This window comes from Sylvia atricapilla, chromosome 8 (genome assembly GCF_009819655.1).
Source record: "Sylvia atricapilla isolate bSylAtr1 chromosome 8, bSylAtr1.pri, whole genome shotgun sequence".
NCBI lineage: Eukaryota > Metazoa > Chordata > Aves > Passeriformes > Sylviidae > Sylvia > Sylvia atricapilla.
In genome coordinates, this window is record NC_089147.1 from 30,022,409 (window position 1) to 30,043,324 (window position 20,916).

At 39.6% G+C, this 20,916-nt stretch overlaps 1 protein-coding gene across 1 annotated transcript in view; it reads right to left on the bottom strand.

Moving 5' to 3' along the window:
• Positions 1-222: 222 nt before the first annotated feature.
• Positions 223-20,916, bottom strand: part of RTKN2 (rhotekin 2) — a 31,963-nt gene continuing 11,269 nt past the window's right edge. Inside the window, exons 7-13 of the mRNA XM_066324529.1 lie at positions 20,530-20,730; positions 15,805-15,899; positions 14,210-14,316; positions 13,056-13,187; positions 6,341-6,506; positions 4,337-4,444; positions 223-2,404 (exon numbers count right to left, since the gene is read on the bottom strand). Of these exons, the coding sequence (XP_066180626.1) occupies positions 1,854-2,404; positions 4,337-4,444; positions 6,341-6,506; positions 13,056-13,187; positions 14,210-14,316; positions 15,805-15,899; positions 20,530-20,730 (1,360 nt within the window). The 3' untranslated portion in view covers positions 223-1,853. The remainder of the gene's footprint in view (positions 2,405-4,336; positions 4,445-6,340; positions 6,507-13,055; positions 13,188-14,209; positions 14,317-15,804; positions 15,900-20,529; positions 20,731-20,916) is intronic.

Here is a 20,916-nt window from a genome sequence, read left to right on the forward strand (position 1 = left end):
TGAATTTATTAGAGAAGCTGCTTGTTGAAATTCAATGGCCTGGTGAATTTAAAAATAAATCCTCATTATGGTGCCTTCTTTCCTTATATATTTTTGAGATTTCTTTTTTAAAATATAACTTCAAAGTGAAAGGGGGTTACCAAGAAAAAAAACACCTTTTCTTTCTGAGCACAGAAACATTTAAGGCTAGATTTAAAGCTAAATAAACTGCAGCTGCATTTTGGAAAATATGCTTCCCACCCCTCCCCAATTTTTCCCATTTCTTGTTCAGAATTGTACAGTCCACTTAGTCGACTGTCTGATTTACATAGTTTTTCTTCAGTTTTTCTGTTCCTATTTATAAGCCATTCACAAACCATCCATTTAAGTAACAGCATGATTTATTGTAAGAATGATTATGGTTGTTTCAGTGGGAAAATGGAATGTGATTAAACGAAGAATGAACAAGGACATTCTGGAACAAAAGGCTCTAATCCTGCAAAAGGATTTGTAAATGAAACCTGCCTCTCAACCCCATCCCAAATGAACTACTGAGGGAATTCAGCAGATACCTTTACAACTGTGCAGCCAGGAGAAGCTGAAGACAAAAAAAAATTAGATAAAATCAACCAACCGACCATGCCCACAGTATCTTCTGGAGAAATGGTGAAGCTCCCAGAGTCATCCACACTTTGGAAAAAAAAATAAATATTGTACTGTAGGTATACAGTTGCTGATATGACCCCCTCAACACAGGTCTGAGCACCACGACTCTAGAGGAAGAACTGTAAGCAGACCTTTGCCTTTGGATAAATTCCAGCATGAGACAAATGCATCAACCAAGGAAATGTTTAGGTATTTAAAGTGTAGACCCAAGAGAACACATGCAGAACACATTTCTTATGCAGTAGGTGTTTCACAGGTGCCACAGGAACCCTAACAACCCATACTTGTTACAGAACTAGTGAACAGTCTGATGCAAGAATATCAAAGCTCAGTATCTTCACCTGAAGTGGTTATTCTCTGCTATTGCAGAAAGAGCAAGTAGTGAAAAAACCTGTTTTCTTACCAGTAACACTGCCTGTTTACAAACCAGTTCCCTACCAGGAACAGCTGAGAGGCTCCATAAAGGAGGAGCTGTGCTACAGAGCCAGGTTTGTCAGGAAAAACAACCATAAGATGAGAACATGTGCATACCCAGCAACTGCTTTTAAATGCTTGCCTTAGCCCAAAATAAACAGCAGTGATGGATCACATCCTTGCTCAAAGACAGATAACCCTGGTCCATTCCAATAGCACTTGAACCAGCAGGAACTTGGGAAATCCCACACTAAACTGATAGAACTGCCTCAGAAATTCATCTGGAGTTACAGAGCCATTCAGAACAGCACAAAAGCTTTTCATACTTGATTACCATATAAGCAGTGTTTCCTATGCAGCGAGGGAGAGAGAGGATGCAGCAACCATGGAGCCCAAGAAAATCAGCTTTGCAAGATCTGTGTGCTGAATATTTGTGAATTCCCACTTAAGCAGTCTGAGGAGCTGTGGATGGGCTAAGCTGAGGGACTGGAAGAAGGCACTGGTGACATCCCTGCTGTGGGGACAACTGAGGTTACCCTGTGGTTTTTCCAAGAGGAAAGTACCAAACTATTGTTTTCAGAAATAGCACCATTACTCCAGACAGAGGCAACCCCCCCATTCTAGTGCAATTATTTAGATGAGCACTAATGAATACAGCAGAGACTGCAGCAAGCAGTAATGCCCTGGCTTACAGGAAACACTTGAGCTATATGCTCCAATCTGCTTTTAATGAAGAGTATTAGAAGGCTGAGAAACTTTAAATTGCAAAGACTCCTCTAAGCTAAATATGATGCCTATGGATGCAACCAGGACCTGGGGTCTAGTATTTCTGTGATGCCTTTCTGTCTAGGGGGTGGTGCTGGTTTGGTTTCAGACTTGGTCTTGTTCACCAGAGAAATGGGCTTCCCCAGGCCAGCTAAACCACTTTTTCCACAAGGACCAATTTTGCGAGGAGGAGCAATGGGGGTTTGCAGCTGCTGCATTTTCGTACCTAACGCTGACTCAGAGGAGGAGCTACTGGCAGGTGTGTGGTCAGGCTTCCTCCAGTTTTCCTTGCCCTGTTGGTCTGTGTTCACCTGTGCTTTTGCACTGTATGGTGACTTATCAGAGGGTGGAGGTGGAGCTCTTCTTTTCTTTCCTCTGCTGCCATCAGGACTTGTATCTCTTTTGGAGTCAAGATACACGTTCTTCTGAACAGTCAACTCGTGAGATCCATCAAAGAGTGATGCCCACAGGGCAGATGGAGACTCTTTTTGCTGGCCAAGAAGGAACTCACCATCACTTTCTTCAATTTTCCTTTGTATGATATCAACTAAGCCCTCATGTTTCACTGGAGAATCAATGCCTGTAATTTTAAGGGACAGCAATTAACCCAGATTAAAACACCACCAATGACTTTACTTCTATCTATTTTGTTATTACTACTCAGTATACGAAGATGTATAAACTGTCTCACCAAGTCTGAACTACTAATAGTATTACTGGTTGAAATGGAAACTACATATGCCATCCAAGAGAGAATTGAGGCGACAGGAATTGTTTTCATGACAGCTGGCACTGAGACAGCGGGGGTAGGCACTGATATTTCTTTCCAAGTAAAAGAAAAAATAATGTATTACTGGGAAAACTGTATGTATTAGTTATTAAACACATTTTGTTGTACAGTGCTTGGAAACTTTTGTTTCACAGGAGGCCCATGAAAGTCTGTGGCTAAATATTCTTGTGCTGCCAGCCTGTAGAAAACAGGACATCTTTACATACATCATTTCTCTCTATGTACATTCAGACTGCCTTGCTCCATTTCTTATTCTTACTGAGTTTTCCATGTATTCTGCAATAGTACCAGCTTCAAACAGCAGCAGTATCTGATTTCCAATGGAATCACAGAACAGTTTAGGTTGGAAAAAACCTTTAAAGGTCATTGAGTCCAGGTGTTCACCCAGCACTGCCAAGTCCATCACCCACCCGTGTCCCCAAGCACCACATCTTTCATATATGTCCAAAATGGTGCCCCCACCACTGCCCTGGGCAGCCTGTGCCACTGCTGGACAACCCCTTCTGTGGAGAAATTCTTCCTAATATCCAATGTAAACCTCCCCCGGGGCAACTGGAGGTTGTATCCTCTTGTCCTATTGCTTGTTACTTGAGAAAAGAGACGGAACCCCCCTGGCTACACCCTCCTTTCAGGGAGCTGTAGAGAGCCATAAGTCTCCCTGAGCCCCCTTTTATCCAGGCTAAACATCCCCAGCTCCCTCAGTCACTCCTCATCACATGTGTGCTCCAGACCCTTTCCCAGCTTCACTGCCCTTCTCTGGACACACTCCAGCCCCTCAAAGGACCCAGAACTGAACACAGGATTTGAGGCACCTCAGCAGTGCTGGGTACAGTGTACTACAAATACGATATATAAGCCTGGAAAAGATGGTGCATTAGGAGTGAAAGGGAGTTTATGTTCTGCTCCTCACTGAGGTACATGTGTATCAGTGGAATTATGCTACCCTGTTACCTTTGTAAAGCTTCTGTGTGGTTCATTTACTGAATTTCTGCTCTGCATTCACAGCTTCGATAAAACTTGACTGTTCAGTGCTCTGATGCATGGTAACTCAGTGTCCCACATGGCATTTTGAGCATCATCACAGCTCCATCCCAAACAGCAAGCAGTCAGGCATTCAGAGTTGTACAGTGTTTCTCAGTCAATACTGCATTGGGTCCAGTAAAACAAAGTGACCTACTTTTTCTAGTCTGTAAATATCATTTCTGTAACAAAACTATTAAAATAATCCTGCTGCATGCCATCTTTCCCTGCAAAAATACAGGTCCCAAATACACTCTAGCTGGATTTTCCAAGCATATTTTTCAACATCATTACCAAAGACCAAGAAATTAGGTAAGTTATGCTAGGTAAGGCTTCATATAGCTGTATGAACAGCACATGAACTTCAGGCAATTGGTTTGCAAGCTGGACTATCTCACCTTTATGTTTTTTGAGCCGTATACTACTCTTACCATGAGTGTTTATTTCTAGTGACAGCTTTTTTGAGTGTGTTCAGGGCAGACTGCAGATTTTTTGGCTCAAGGTATAAAAATGTATTCGTTATTTTGCACTATTATAAATTCAGATTTAATGCAAACTCCTTGGTATGCAATTATGTTGCTATTTCATTGTCTGAATTGTCCTTGAAAAACTCAGTGTTTCAACACCAACACCAGAAGCCATCTAAATTCAGACAATGTTGTTTCTGTTACTTTGCAACTTGAAAAGGCAAATCCCACTTACTCATATCATGGTAGACGGAGGTCGCTTCCTTTGTCAAGAACAAAGGTGGTTTCCGTGGTGACATAATCTCAATTTTCATAAGTTCCTCACAACAATGTTTCCACTGGCCTGAGAGAGAAAAGAGAACAATGACTGGAACTTAAACACTTCAGCCTGGAAAAAAAATGGAAGTTATTAGGTTGTGTCAGGAAACTATCTCCAAAATAATGCTAAACAGTGAGCATTTCCTTCTGTTTAGCAGGAATGCTCAGGATGCGTTTGTATTTTCACCTCTGTATTCATTCTCCTAGCACAAAGGTCATAGGATCCTAGCTGGAATTTAATTCCCAGCATTACCGTTACACTACAATGGCTGAAGATCACAATTTCCCTTCAAATCCCCAAACAGTATAAATCCAAGGGAAAAAAAAAATAGAAAAAAATTTAAGGTTCAGGAAGCTTCATCAAGTTATCAGGGACAACTGGATATCAGGGCAAGCTGGATGTTAAACAGCTATGTTACAATGTCATGGCAAAGGAACATTCTGGTTTTAATAGAGGATAACTTGCTTTTTATCTTTTAGCAGACAAGGAAACCTCTTTTTCTATTAATAGATTTTGACCTTAAGGAAAACAAGACACAGTAAAATTACTTCGTTCATACCAATCATTCCAAGTTTTCTGAGCACATTAATTTTAAGAGAATTTTAGAACCAGGGAAGAAAAAAGGCATTTAAATGCCAAGTGACCCATTTTTTCTGAATCCAAAGAAAATGTCTCAAAAAAAATCTGTGGGTAGTATTCTATCTATAATGAATAAGAAGTAGATCTTTTACCCTACTCTACAGATAATTTAAAGAGGATGCCCTACTTTTTGCTTGGTGTGTTTCTTTAATTGATAGTGCTTTTTCTTTTTGTAAATCAGAGCTAGAAATTACTGAACTACGACACTGAGTTTCCACAACCTCAGTTTAATTATTTTATTGGTGTTGTCTCTGACTAAAGACTGATATTTCACTAATTGACCTCGTTTTGTTTTCTGACCTGATAAAAATGCCTTATATTTCAAACTCTGCTTTGTCAATGGCAGCATAAAAGCTGACTGTCTCTACTCTCAGTGAATCTGTGAGTCAAACAGAAAACAGAGAAAAAAGACACAGGTAAATTAATCTATGCAGTTTTTATAATAAGAATTTGGTGATAAACAAGGAACACAATTTACTGCCTCAACAATGTTTCACACCAATAAATGAGTTCCCTCTGCCATGTAAGGTCAGGGCTGTTCCAGAGGTTCACCAAAGGATCAGGATAACACTTTATGACCTGTTACAAAGGCTGAGGTACAGCTTTTACCAGGTCCAGCTGTGTGTATTTGCCTGGCTGGATGGAGTGGGGCTGGGTGAGCATATTCCCATGTGATGAGGGCTACCAAAACCTTTGAGCTACAACAGAATCGAGCAATCCCTGATATAACAAACTGTGATTTAATGAATCCATAATAGTGCTGAGCAAGGAAACCCCAAGTTTACTTGTGACTGCTTCCAAGAGCAGCTGAATCCACATCCTAGCCAAGGCCCCACATGACTCCAGCATCCTCACCACTTGTCACTAATGCTCCCATACTAAGGTTTCATACTTCAGGATCCCACCAAACCAACACAGCACTGGTAGGATGCCCAGGCAGAGGTGAACTCTTCCCACTACAGTGGGAAAGAGGAAGAGACAGTGAGAATTTATCAGTCTTTAAAAACATCTAGAACACTGCTAAGAGAACAAGTGTTTTTTTAGATTGGACATATTCTGCCTCGGGTTTCCTGCAAGAACACATGGACTTTGGTTTAGTCAAATATTTGCCTTCCAACGACTTAGACCACCACCCAGTATTATCCCAGAGAACATATTTCTTTTCGTTCTTGCAAACAAAGGCTTATGAGGCAATTCCAATTCCAATTGCTCAAAGATCCCTTTGATGTTACATAACGCCCCATTCAGAGGGCGCGCTGCCAGCACTGCCTGCTTACTTACTCAGATCATAAAAGTGCTGCCAGAAAGCCTCCATCCACTTATGAAGTTCATCCCTGCTGTCAGCAGCAAAGCGTTGCGTCACACCCTCTCCACACACAGGGTTGATAACAGAGAAGTTATTGGCTCTTCTCTGGGAGTCCTTATCCACAGCTCGAATCCTGGTTTCCTAGGAACAACAAACTGTGCTCATGACTTACTGCCACACACTGGCTTCTACTTACTTATGGCCAATGACAGTGTAAGGAAGGTAGAATTTGGCTTTTTGTCTACTTCAGACTAATACCAAATTTAAAAAAAAAGATGATGATCTAATGTCAGGAACTGATTATAAATAAATGTTTACTCATAAAACTATTAAAATGGCATAAAATGTGAAAAATAAGAGAATAAAGCACAGTTATCACAGTTCAGCTCTGAATTACAGAATGTACTGTAATTCTGTGTTCCCCCTCCCTATACATTCACCAGCTCATCTCACACTGCTCACTCTTCTCCACAGCAGTTTAGCAAATAACCTACAATAACAGCAAGCAGTTCCTTTTCTCCTAACAATTCAGATGGACAACCACATTATTACAGCTACTGTTTACATCTCCTACTGCACTTCTGTGGGCCATTGTTTACCCACTGCATTGTAAACTTATACCCATTTGATTTCCATCTTAGTGCATCAGGACATTCAGAGTAATACAACAGGGACAGGAAAATTAAAAACAAGCTTACCTAGGCCATCTTTAAAGGGGCATTTGTAGCAGTAACCTATACAGTTCTACTAGAACAAGATTTTGCTCTAATAGAGAAAAAACTATTTTCCATTTAAAAACAGACATTTTAGTTTTAACTTCATTAGGAAGTGCTAGAGAGAAATAATAATATGTGTATATATATCTAAGAAGTATAACACAAGTCTATATAATCTCTTCAGCTAGAGTTAGAAAAGCTCTCAGTTTGCACAGCAGCAGTGTTAGAGCCAAGGTTTCTCATTCTGTTCAGGGACACAGTTCAATTGCTCTGTACTAGATCCAGTGGTATTTTCAGAGTATTTACTATTTTTGTTATGGCATTACTACAAAAAAAAAAAAAAAAAAAACACTCATCCCTAACTCAGTGATTTTTGTGTGTGTGTAAAATGCTAAAAGTTTTAAGTCTAGCTAAAACACAGCTAAAATAATTCCAGAACACAACTGGTCAACATTGCTGCTCATCACAACATGATGAACAAATTAAAACAATTAACATCACTTTATTTACAGAAGCAAAGCAGAAGCCCTGGGAATATCTTTGCACATGCAACTTGACCTGACTGAACAAGCAGCAGCCCATTACAACACTGCTCCTCAGAGGATTTCTGGCATACCCAGGGGAGCAGAGTAATGAGCTTTGTGCCAGGGTGGCAGCCAGCCCCCTGCAGCTGGCCAGCCCCAGAGCCCAGCAGGACGTGAGGACATCTGACACACAGCAAGGCCATCACTGCCACACCGGGATATTCCTTCAAGTATTTCATTCAAGTGCCCAGGACTTGAAGGAAGCCAACAATCACAGCCAGGGCTGTGTTCAAGCATCTCCTATCTGGATGGACACTGAATCTGACCACAAAGGTGGTTCCTCAAAATACAGTGAGGACAGAACAACCAGTTCCCTTTCGCAGAACTCAACCAAATGTCAAACATCTGCTAAAGACATTAAACATACACCTACAGAAATTAAGTTTATGCAAGGGATCCCATGGGGATAAGCCTGGTTTCGACAGCCAGAAAAACAGAAGTTATTCTACAGACCATTCCCCAGATTTTAAATGCATTACTGAAGTAACCATATGAAATACCAACAACTGCTTGTAGCATATCTGATGGATATGCTCATTTAAATTCTTCTGTCTAAAAATAGGAGATGAAGTAATTCATCCATCAGTGCTCTATATCCCATTAACTCAGGTAACCATAGATACCAGCAAAAAAATGAAATCAAATAGATTAACATTTGACAGGTAAGAACTTCAAGCATACCATACACACAAGTTTATTTAATGACGTTTGCTGCAGGTTTTATCCCACAACTGTGGTATTATTCAAAGGAGATAAATCCTCAAGCAACAATCTATACCTGATGCGTGAATATTTCAGCACTCATACAAGATGCCATTACAGCAACGGGCTGATGAATTTGTAAGCTTGGGTGAATTACAAGACATGCCCAGTTCCACTTAAAAACAAAGCCCAAACCAACAAAAAGCTATTAAAAACAAAATGAAAACAAACAAGCAAAAACATCCCCTCCAAAAAAACCAAATCAAGAAGTGTTTTAATTTACCATGTTGTAATAATATCTTTCCCAGTCTTATGAAAAAACGGAATCAACTCTGCTGTAGCAATTGTAAAGACCAGAACAATCGGTGGATGGCAATAGGAAAACAATTGAATCTTGAACTCAAGTGACTCTCTTGGGGAAGCTGAAGCCAGTTTTAGATTCTTTATGCAAAAGATTGTTTCTTTGAAGATGGGGGAAGAGTAAAAGGGAAAAGTATATGGTATTTGTAAATACCAACTTTATTCTCTCCACAAATATATATATATATATTTCTCCCCACAACTAAAATCTCTTTGCCTGGTAATACCTCTCTGGAAAGCTCATATTTTAAGCTAAGAAGAAGACACAGAGATAGAACTTTTTTATTGCTGAGGTACAACATTTTCCTGATAAGCCAGTCCTGACACACTAAGAAGCATAGGCTATAAAGATCAGTTTAAGACATCAAAACAAATTACAGTTCTTAGAAGTATTGAATAAACTTGAGATCCAGTTCTGTGTATCTACTTTAAGATTAAACAAATCAAATCACATATAACAAACTCCCTTCCATGTTTTTAGTACAAAAATTGAACCAAACTGAAAATCAGTACAACACTGTAAACAAGTATAACTTGTACATGCATTGGTTTCTGTTGTAATATTGATAATTTCCATGAAGTTTGTTTTAGCCAAGCAGGGGAAATGGTTACATTTCAAATTATGGCTTTCAAACATATTAATGCAGGAGACCAAATTCAGTCTAGCAGCTAATACTTTGTCCCTTGTGTGTTTTGTAAGCTGGCACTAATGAGGCGTCCTCATGGCCACTGGCTGGTCAGTACAATGTGTGAGTATGACATAGATAAGCGATATTGGGGTATCTGTGCCACTGATCTTGGGAGCACTGCAGCAGCTGAAAACATGGAGATAGCAATACGTGACCAGCAAGTGCTGTGTGAAGCATCAGAGAGCCAATAAAGCGGCTTTCAAACTGCTCAGTTTGAGCAGGTGTGCTACAAGAATCTGGGTGTTCTACCTGCATCCACAACCTCTTTCAAGCAACTGCAAGACTAAACTGAGCAATGGGATATGAGTGAGATACCAGATATTTGGAGGCACTTAACCAGTCTGTGCTTTTCCAGTATATTTTCACAGCTATGAAGGCTTTTCTAAGGCAAGCAATAGGACAAAGTCTTTACTACAGAGAATATAGATATTTTCAGGGCTTATCTCATTTCCCCATGCTGGACTTCCCCAACACATACATTGAATATTGCTCATGTTGCTGGCTCCCTAAAAGCTCATATAGTCCAGAACTGATATCCATACTCCTCTGCTCCAGCCCAAGGATGAACTCCCTGGTTCCCTTGAAGTTATGCTGCTGCAGCCATCACCACATTTCCAACAAAGTCCTGTACCTGCCCTAGTCGTAACAGCTCTACCAAGGACTGTCATTCAAGGCAATTCCGGATGGATTTTGTCCCTCTGTTCCTGCTGCACTGATCAGCAGTGTTCCCATGACCCCTGAGCCTGTGGCTCCTCACTTGCTCCTCATCTGCTCCCCTCAGTGATCGGTGTGAGCACAGAGAGAGCCCTGGGCTGGCCGACTGCAGGGGCAAAACATGCCAGGAAGGAAATCTGGGACTACAGCCACCTGAAGCTACACCCCAGAATTCCTCAAGCTTCAGGCACCCGTGGCACAAAAAAAGTTTTATAATCTATGAACCAAACACAGTAGATGATGCTTTCCAAACACTGAGCAGCTAACATGAACTGCTGGCACATGCACCAAATGGCTAAGCTATCACATGCAGGCAAGGCCTTTATTTTTCATTTCAAACTAAAGAAAACTTGAAAAAACATCAGGAACTGGCCCATAAAGGACACTTCTTCAAATTGGATTCCAGTAAATTTTCTTTGCTACAAAAAAATATCATTTCTCTTTTTCTACTTAGTTGTGCAATATAATATGTTATAATCACATTTAGCTGGAACAACAACAGTAGCACTTGCATAATAGGAACTGCAGAACCATTCTTGCTCAACAGCAGTAGCAGTGAAGTCATCTAAAGTTGAAGTAATGACTTTGCTGGTCTTAATGGCTTCTTCAAGTCTCAATTGAAAGGCAATGGGAAATACAGCTATTGGTGTGAACATTTTCCAGAGAATTTCTCATAAATCCAGATGATTTCATTACTCCTCAGAAAGTATCTTTAAATTACATGTAAAGGATTTCATTACAAATGAAAACACCACATATGCAACCTGAAGAGATTTTAGTTAGAATGTCTAGAGCTGATGTTGAATCTTAACTTTCACTTTGAAATTGCTGTTTCTATAACAACATGTAGCAGACAAGCCCATATGATTCGTCTGCTTTCATTTAATCCGTAAGAGAATTTTCATAACAAAGGAATCAAAAAATATCTGCAGGCATTAAGTTATTTTCAAGAAAAACTGTTTAAGTAGTAAAGGATCCAAATATGTTTTCAATTGCATTTTCTTTTTTCTTGTTTTAATTCCAATTGAAGAAGGATTCACAGTCATTCTCCATCAGCCTGACATTTTTGTAAAATGGTGTAAGATACATAAATCATCTACCTTTTACATGTTAGCTTTAAGGATACCCTGCAAACATAAGGACAGTCTCTCAGCAAAGCTTATCAAGCTGGATTTTAGGTTCTAAGTGCATTGGTTACTCAAAGGAGCAAAATATCTTAGTACAATATGGTTATTTAAAAAGGAAAAGCAAAACCAGAATTTAAAACAGAGAACTCCAAGGAAAGATATGAGGCAGCCTGATAGATAATTTAAAAAAATATTCCTGTCATGTTTTAGAATGATTTAGTCATTCTATAATTTACTAAAGCTTACCATTTCTTAACTGATACTGTGAACAGCTGGAAAACAGAATTATGGCAGAAGCTGACTAGTGAAATTGAAAGTGACTGAAGAAGTAAACCTGCTTAAATATATATCACGGTATAAATATTTATTTAACGTAAATGTATGAACAGTTGGAAGAAAAAATAGCACTAGAAAAAGAGGTAATTTTATTTAAGGAATCAATTTAAATCTTAGAAATCAAAAAAAGATCCTAACACAAACAGGTCACATTGTTATGACCCATTTAAATGTTTGGGCTCTATACAGTCTCAGACTGAAGGAGAATGCAGTAATCTCTCCCAGGAGCACTCAAGCCACCAAAAGCTGGTTCTGCTGCCGTGAGAAGCATTCTCTGTCACCCCATGTCCCCACATGTCCCCAGCCATAGCTGAGCCCCACGTTTGTACCACACAAGGATTTGTGCAGCCACGGCGTGCGCTGGGTGAGAGAACTGATTAAAGGCAAACACAGGCCAAGCCAAGCCTCCTCCGGCCCCCCAGATGAAGTAAGTTTAACCCTCTAAGTTTCCCTGTGGAAGTGCTCCATCAGCTGCCCTGTGGCTGCCTGGCAGCAGCCCCAGTGCCCAGCCTGGGATGCTGCTCTCTGGGCTGGGGCTGGCACCGAGCGCTCGTGGGGTGCCCCAGCAGGATCCAGAGTGTCCCAGGCTTGACGCAGCCTCCAAAGGGGGGTTGACTTATGGGAGATGAACCCAGCCATGGCCACTGCAAATAACATTTCAGCCCTCTGCCCATCCTTATGGGGTGTTATCTCTTGATGCCTGCATCAAAACCAGCTTTTGAAAGCAACTGTTCTCTCTAATGCTTACCATTCCAGAAGGTCCTTCAAATAACACTACTAATTTAAATATTACTAAAGATTAATTACTGTTTCTTTGGCCAAATAGTAAGAAACATTTTAAATTTACGTTTTAAACTCAGGTTTTTTCAATCAGGGCATGAACAACAGCAATAGTGTCATTCTAGAGAACAGAGCTTCCAAAGTTATTGTGCGCTGGACAAAACCAGCATTAGGAAAAGCAGCTTATTTTAAGGCACTAAAATATTTTGAAAAATTTTCCATTTCGCCTTCTAATTAAGACTGTAGCCAAATAACACATAAGAAAAAAAAAAGCTTTTGTTGGAATTCCACCTTGCTGAGGACAAAAGTCTACCAGAGCATTGCTAGGGGACTGTAAGCAACACATTTCCAAGGGCTGTCCTATGGAACTGTCATATAAAAGGTTATTACTTTTCCTATAGAAAAACACCCTCCTTTTTACCTCTGTGCTAACCAGTCCAATGCAATACAAGTAATTTACATCCACAGCTAAGGAATGTTATGTTCCTGCTGGGGGACTGCAAATTTCACTGCAGTACATCCCACCCTCATTCTGCCTATAAAGCACTCTGCATACCAGCAGCTTAGAGCCCAAATGACTGCACATATCTCTTATACCAAAAAGAACGACCCCCAAAATAATAAAATAAAAGTAAAAAAAACCCAACAACTGAAGAAAAGACCCCCATACAACCAATTTTACCTTGTTGATGGAAACTGTCAATGCTGGCTCCACTTTGGCCTCAATTTCTTCTGGTGAGTAATAACAAAGGAGTTTGCCACCTCTCAGTACACAGTACAGCCTCCTCCAGCTCGTTAGACCTCCTACCATTTGCTAAGGGGGAAAAGTAGTCAGAAATTGCCAAACATAAACCTAAAAAAAACATTAAAAACTCATATTGCAAGGTGTACACTTATCAGCCCTGAGTGATCAAAACTTAGCCACACTAAGTTCATTCCTACAACAAACACTTTCTGTTACAGAACATTTCAGTCACTGATGTCTGAAATGTTAGCAGTACTTTAAATGTCTTCTGATGTTTTACAGTTTTTGCAGACTTGCCATGTGACACTAACAGTACAGAATCTGCTGGTTCACATAGAATGAAATCTAGATCTGGTGTCTACTGTAAAAGAGAAAGCACCTTTATTAGCTACAGCAACTGCACAATAATAGAAATAAAAAGGGTATTTCACTGTGGAAATGCACAGTACATTCAACAAAGGTCAAACAAAGACATTTGTCTAGAATTTCCAATTTCTCAAATGAATTTTCTGAACAGCTTTCATAAAACCGTAACAGTTTCACAACCAGTTTAAAGCCTGTAATTCAGCACTCCTGATAAATGACCCAGACCCTCTAGCCCTCCACTATCACTTTCTCATATGCCTAGTTGTGCAACAAACCAAAATGGAGATGTAAAGTGAGTTCACATGAATCATTTCTGAAGGGATGAGTTTAAATACAGCTCGGTTCACCAGCCTGATTCACCGTGCTATGACTGGAACTCTTGTGTCAGCACAACAAGGGGTGTGTACAAGGATCAGAGCCACAGGATTATTAGGACTGATGCTGTCCAGTACCACTGCAAACCAACTCTGAAACAAGAGCTGTACTTAATCTTTATTAACAGCTACATCACTCATGCCAAGGAAACATTGATTTCTCCATGCTCAGCCACTGAAGGCACCTTTTGTGAATGCAGCTGTGAGAGTTTGCCCCTCGCTCTAGGTTGAACAGGTAAAAAATAACAGTTCTCAGCACACCACTTCAGGGAAAAGCAGATGTTTTAACAATTGGCTCTTAGTGACAGCTATGAACAGCCCAGGATGCAAACACAAGCAAGGTCTTCTCACCTGCTGATTTAGAAATCCTGCCATCATATCCCTGGCCATGCAGGAGGGCTGGACAACTAAACGGCAACACATGTTTCCATACAGGGGGAGCCAAAAAGAGGATTCCTCTGGGGGAAAGAAAAAGGCAAAAGACAGACACTCAGTTCTGAACAACTGCCCCAAACATAGAGTTTAGGTCTCTATATCTGTTTTTACATTAAGATCATGAGTGTAAATAAGCATATATTCGTATTTTAAGAAAAGATATCCTGTAGGACTAGATTAAAACTGATTTTTAGGCTTCAGGAAGTGTTTTTTAATTGAAAATAATTAGTCGATTCCAAAATAATTTCAAGTAAAAATGGCAATATTGTCCTGAAAAAAGAGTTGCTCTTACATAAAATGTAGCTCATTTCAGAGCTAGAACTCTTTGAAAGGTAAGTACACTGGCTCTCTCATCTAGAATGATCCCTGAACCCATCCCATTGTGGCACACAGCTACATTTATACATGAGCACTTTGCTTCAGATTGTTTTAACAAGCCCTGGAATTTGTATCTACTTTTGCCTTCAGCACTAGAAGAGCATTTAGGGTTCCAAGGAGTTTCTAATGAATTAGAATCACTCAGCTCCACTATGCAATTAGAAGTAGGTAATGCAATGTTCCATTCATGTGACTCTGTCTTTGGTCAAGGTTTAGAAATGCTTGTAATGAACCAAAATATCCAGGTATGTCCCTTCTCACCAGACTAAATTATGTAAATTAATGTCAGAAGAAGGAACTTCAAGAAGAAAGAATATAAATTACTAATAAAGAAAGGCTTACAAATATCAAAGGTACTCAGAATTATTTATCCAACACTTCAAGAACTAAATGCCCCATAAATCTTCAAATCTGTACTTACTCAGAATTACTGAAACGTAAAGAAGGAAATTCCCTTTGAGGTCAAGTTTACCCCAGTAAATTATTTAAGTTCCCAGAAGCAACAGTGAAAGCCCCATGCCTTAGGTTAACAGTTGGAGGATGGCTTATGGGAGGGGCTGTCCTTGCAGAAAATAATGGACAAAGTACCAGAAATGAAAATACCACCATCAGGTGTGGCATAATCAGCCCCCGACAGTGTCAGCATCCAGGCTGACTGCTCCCAGCCTGTGCTGCCCAGAGCTGAGGGGCTGCAGCCAGCACAGACTGCAAGCACACACACTTACGTCCTGTGTTAAATCTGGGCCTCAAACAATCTCACTAAACTGAAGCAGTTTTGCTTCTTTCCTTCTGACTACAGAGGAACAAGCTGCTCTTCACTCTGATACCCTTCCTTGGTTGTGAGGAAGGGGAAATAATTTGTATATATCTACAACTCACATAAGACGGAGATGCAAATGACAGAAGAAACTCCCAAAAGAATTAAATTTTCATCTGGACTTAAAATTTTACTCAACTTATAGTTTATTCAGCTGTGTATGGATGCCTGGTTTAGAGCCGTTAAATATTTTATTAAAGTTGTTCTATATTGAGTATCAAGTAAAATAATCTCTTTAAGCTCTTCAGTTTGCAAGAGTTTAATGCAAAATGTTACTGGTTTTTTATTTCCTTAAATTGATACCATATGTACTTACCATTTCCTGTAATGGTAAGGTTATGGGTCCTGAAATTGTCCTCAGCACTTTCCAGCCCCAGAGTGGTGTATGCTAGCAGACTGTACTTTGCTCCACTAAATGTGAAAGAAAAGGCACATTTAGGACATTTCTGCTTCATGTTGCTTGGGCAGCAATTAAAGGGAGTCTAGACATTCCTGAGACACCACATTTGGGTGCAAGGAAACACCAAGGTGCACAGCAGGACCTGTCAGTGACCACAGATAGCACCTCCGGCTTCTTCCCACACAGCTCCTGTATCTCTGGTTCTCCTTACAAATAAACAGTTCCAGGTCTGTTCATCTCCTTCCTAGATGCTCATCTCTGCCTCCATGTGTGTACCTCCAGTTCCTCCCACCCCACAACTTCCAGGCCAATGCCATCATTCACTACAAAGAATGTAATTCTCTAAAATTCTCTCAAATTCTCTTTGTGTTGCCCCCTCTCTGGGACCTGCTGGCCAGGAGACTTCTCATGTGGTCAGTGCCTACGAGCTGGGCTGGTGCTTCCTGAAGAGCCAGCCAAACACAGCATAAAGGCTGTGCTCTCCAAACCCTCTGCACGCTCTGGATGCTCAAAGCACCTCTCTCCTCTAGTCAGACACCAAGGAACTTTCAATAGTTTTATAGCTCTTATTCCTAGGCTTAAAGCAATTAGATTCGGTAATAGGCTCAAAAATTCCTAAAGTTAATAGAACAACTGATAACAAACTTTATCTGAAAATACAGGTTAAAAATTAAAAGGCATTATACTACTTCTCCATGTTGCTCTGCTCTTTGCTTTGCCTGTGCAGACTACACTTTATAAACTAGTTGTTTATGTATGTATTTTTAATAGGATCTAGTAGATTGATTATTCACAGGCAGAATTCTGTACAGAAATCCTACGGTCAGTTTTGTAGCAGAAATTAATTTTTTTTTTTCCCACTTATTGGACTTACAGGTTTCAGAATCTTTTATCTTAGTTTTGTATTTTGCTTAGGGAAAAAAAGTATCACTTCCACAATTCAGCACAGTGCAATTGTGGAATGCAGTTCTTGGAATAAACTGGGACAAATTTAGTACGTTTAACCTTTTCTCTAAAATACTCATCAGACCGAGTAACAGATTTACAGTCCAGCAATGCAATAAGAATTCCACCTGGCTACTGGCAGTTAGAACAAAGTTCACAAGAACACAAAACTCTTCAAATCACTACCTACTCTCCCCAACAGGATCTAGCACAAGAGCCTTAAAATATTTTCAGTAGAACATAAGAAAGCTTAGTGGTGTAAGAGCTGAGAAGACACTGTTGAATTAAGATCATCAAGAATAGTTTTCTGTCTTAGTAATTTTCAAATTTTATTTTTCTTACTAGCACAGTGGGAACATACAGTTTTCAGACCTTTGGCTGTGCAGATAAACAAGAGAAGTGTCTACCTCCCCCCAACCCTAATGAAGGAGGAGGAGGAAAAATAGGAAGTTTGTTAGAGGAGAGGTCTGTTACATATCTGTCTCCAGGGAACAAAGAGAAAATTAAATACAATATAACATCCTGGGTGAAAATCCACTGCTATGAAGCATTTCAAGAGGGCAATCTGAACAAAAACTCATCAGCATTTGTATATATTCCCTGCTAAACTGTTCCCTAACAAAAGATTCTCCACTGATTATGTTTGACCATGCAGTTGAGCAATGCATTACCATTCTATTTAAACTGTCCCAAAGAGTTCAGTTTCTTCTCACAGATAAAACTGCTGTGCTGATTCTAAAGCTACTTTTTTTTTCTAAAGCATGACTAATTACCACAACAACCTTGCCAAAAAAAATAGCTACTTCACTTTTAAAATATGTTTCACAGTAACATTTTCATTCTAAAATACAAGTCGTTCCTTTCAGGCAGCTGCAATATAATTTAGGAAAGTTTTATCTACAGATATTTTTCAGACTTAACTGGCTAATCAGGATTGTTGACTGTGTTTTTCCTTTGCATTTCAGAGAATTAGCTAACTGCCTTAAATGGCAATTTCTTTATATAACAAAGAATAATCTGCCTGCTGCATCTCATTCAGTACTTTGCATATCTATAGTATTTTTCCATGTAACAGCTTCATTAAAAAAACACATAACCAGCTCATCTCCACAACATGCCTGTGGCAAAGGCTCATTGTTCAATCTGTTTACTGATCAAGAGACAGAGGCACTGAAGTTTCCACACAGACCCGGGTGTGGGAAGGTGTAACTATAACACTCTATCAATGTATGTTAATTAAGACAGCTCCAGTTCCAGAATCTGTTCCTGAATATGTCAGAAATCCCAATCTTAGTTCATTCACTCAATGTGAGCGAAGGAGTGAGTGCAAGACTTGTGAGGTTAAAAAATCACTATGCTCACCTTTCAATCAGATCTTAAATAATACATGGTAAAACCAAATATAAGCTTCAGGCGCTAACAAGAACTCAACCATAAAAGTGAGGCCACAGATTAGACTGTGTACTCCCAGCAAAATATCACTGGGGATTTGCCAAATCAAACACACAACACGGAAGCTCCTGCACCTTCAGCCCAGTGGAGGACAAAACATCAAACAACCACCAGTGCATGTGTAGGCCAGTTCTGCAAACGAATAAACAGGCACTTGAGGGAGATTCTCCAGTGATTTATCCAAAGAGCAACCTGGTTACACTGGAATTTAATAGTAAAACTGTACTGAAAATTTTTTCCTTCTATGAAAAATGAAAAAAAAAAAGAAAAAAATAATACTGAAGCTAGAATCTAAAAACTAAGCAGGCAAAAGACTGTATAGAAACTAAATGAGGGATAATTAAGAGAGCATATCAGTATATTTCAAATTAACCAACTTAAGCAGCTAATCAAGCCCTTTGTCGCTAAGCTTTTTCAAGATATTCCAAGTCTGACAGTTTCTTCACTAACCAGAGAAATTTCTAAGCCAAGAAGTTTGAAACAGAGGGATCACAGAGTTTTTGGAAAATGGAGAGTTTCACTCATGTGTGCACTGAAAAGAAAAAGGCTTGTACAAATGAAATCTACAGAGAAAAGGTGTTCGCATAACATAGAAAGTTCACTTTTTTGTTGCAGTTTAATTTCCCCTGCTGGACTGGTAAAACTCTCTGGGAATACTTGAAAGATCTCTTGTAATCTTGCAGTCTCTTCCCTTTCATAAGGGCTGCATACCAAGGTCTAATATAAATCCCGGGGGAACCTATAAAAAAACCTGACAACTTATTTTCTGCCTATAATAACCCATTTCTTTCCAAACAACTCTTTTAATCACCCAGCAACGCCATCATTTAACACTTCATTGTTCATTTAATTGTGTTAAGAAAGCAACAGTCACTGTGAGATGATTATCTACACTAGAAACAACAAACTTCCAAGATGGAGGGAAGGAAAATTCAATTGAGAAACCAAAAGCAAAACCCAAGGGGAGGAGGCAGCTGTTTAAATAGCCTACTGGTGCTTCTTCCTGAAAAGGCAGGCAATCTGTATTGAAGCAAAGAGGCCAGTGGTTGTAGCTGACTCAAACTCTGTCTAATCACAGTGTCTCACCGCCCAGCTGAAGCTGGTGGAAAGCACAGCCACCTGACACGATGCAGATGGAAAAACACATTGCCATTAGGGGGAATCCACTGGAAAGGTAGTGATAAATTTTTTTTTTTTTTTGCTCTGTGGATAACATCTTTGGATGTCTATTTTTGAGTCAAACAGTAAAATCAGTTTACGGTTATATCAGTTCAACAAACATAGAATATGCTTGAATGTTTCCTTTTAAAACACCAGCAAATAGATATATGAAGCTAGACTAATACTAGACTCAACACCTAGCAAGAATTAAGCGTTGATTCTTCACTGTCAGCTGCCAGAAAAAGAGGAATTCCTTGAACAAATTACTTTCTAAAAAATATAAATAAATAAAATAAACCAATTTGCAAGTATAGGTATTCGGCCTGATTGAATTCCAGTGAAACTAAAGCAGCTGGAAAATACTAGTAGGCATCAATGTTTAAAAAAGGCAAATTATTGGGAAAAGCATTTATCCCTACAAACACTGAAAACCAGTAAGTCATTTTACAATGTTCGGTGCTAAAGCCAATTCAGAAATCTCCTCTTAAGTAGCCTGTAAGCATAAAGTGCCTTTGGCAGTGCAGAGTTTTACTGAAAAGCTGGCAAATGGAATTAGTGAAGAGGGTACAGGAGTGGCTTCTCCTGCCTACATACATACCTTTTCCTGTTTCACACAACTTGTAACTTTTACAGATATCTACCTGTCAAGTTTGAGCAATACTGCCTAGGTGCAAAAATAGTATGGGGGGAAAAGTAAATGGGGAAGGGAGAAAGGAGGAGAGGTAGATGGACAGAGAGACACAGACAGAACAAGCTCGACTTCCTTGAGAGATCAAACTAAAAATATTATGGAGTTTGCAAAGAACAGTGGATTTACCAGCTGGCTGGCAGTGGAGCACAAAGATAAAGGCTGCTTGTGTGTTTCAAGATCAGAACCAGGCCCCAAGGCTCAGCGACGTGGTTGGAATTCACACCTACTTTCTCATTTCCTATTTAAAATGTAGATTTTTTTTCACTTAGGCAAGCAGAGAAAAAAAAAAAAAAAACACAGTTTATTGGCAGTTTGCCAAAAATTAACAATTATATTTGGCCTATTTCTATTTTAAAAGCTATAAAACCAGAACATTAATATATGTGGCTTACTGAATGACTGGGTCAGGAGGCAAAAGGGGCTCAGTGCTGTCTTCCTCCAGCGCAGCTTTCAGTTTCTTCCCTGTGGCTTTGCTGAGGGACGTTTTAAGTTTCTTTGCCAGTTTCTTAGGAGTGTTTGTTATACATAAAGACTCCTCTGTACAGCAGCTATACACTTCAACCTTCACCTGGAAATCTGGGCTTGCTTCATCACTGAAGTGGGGGAGGAGAAAATTTCAGAGTGTTTGTTAACAAACTGTGTAGGGAGCCAAGGAATGCTGCTGCTACTTTACAGATTAAATAATATATTTCTATCAAGGGAAGCAGTGATATAAAATTCAGGCACAGATATACATTAACATGGAGTTAAGGACTAGAGCACACAACAGTACCTTAGCA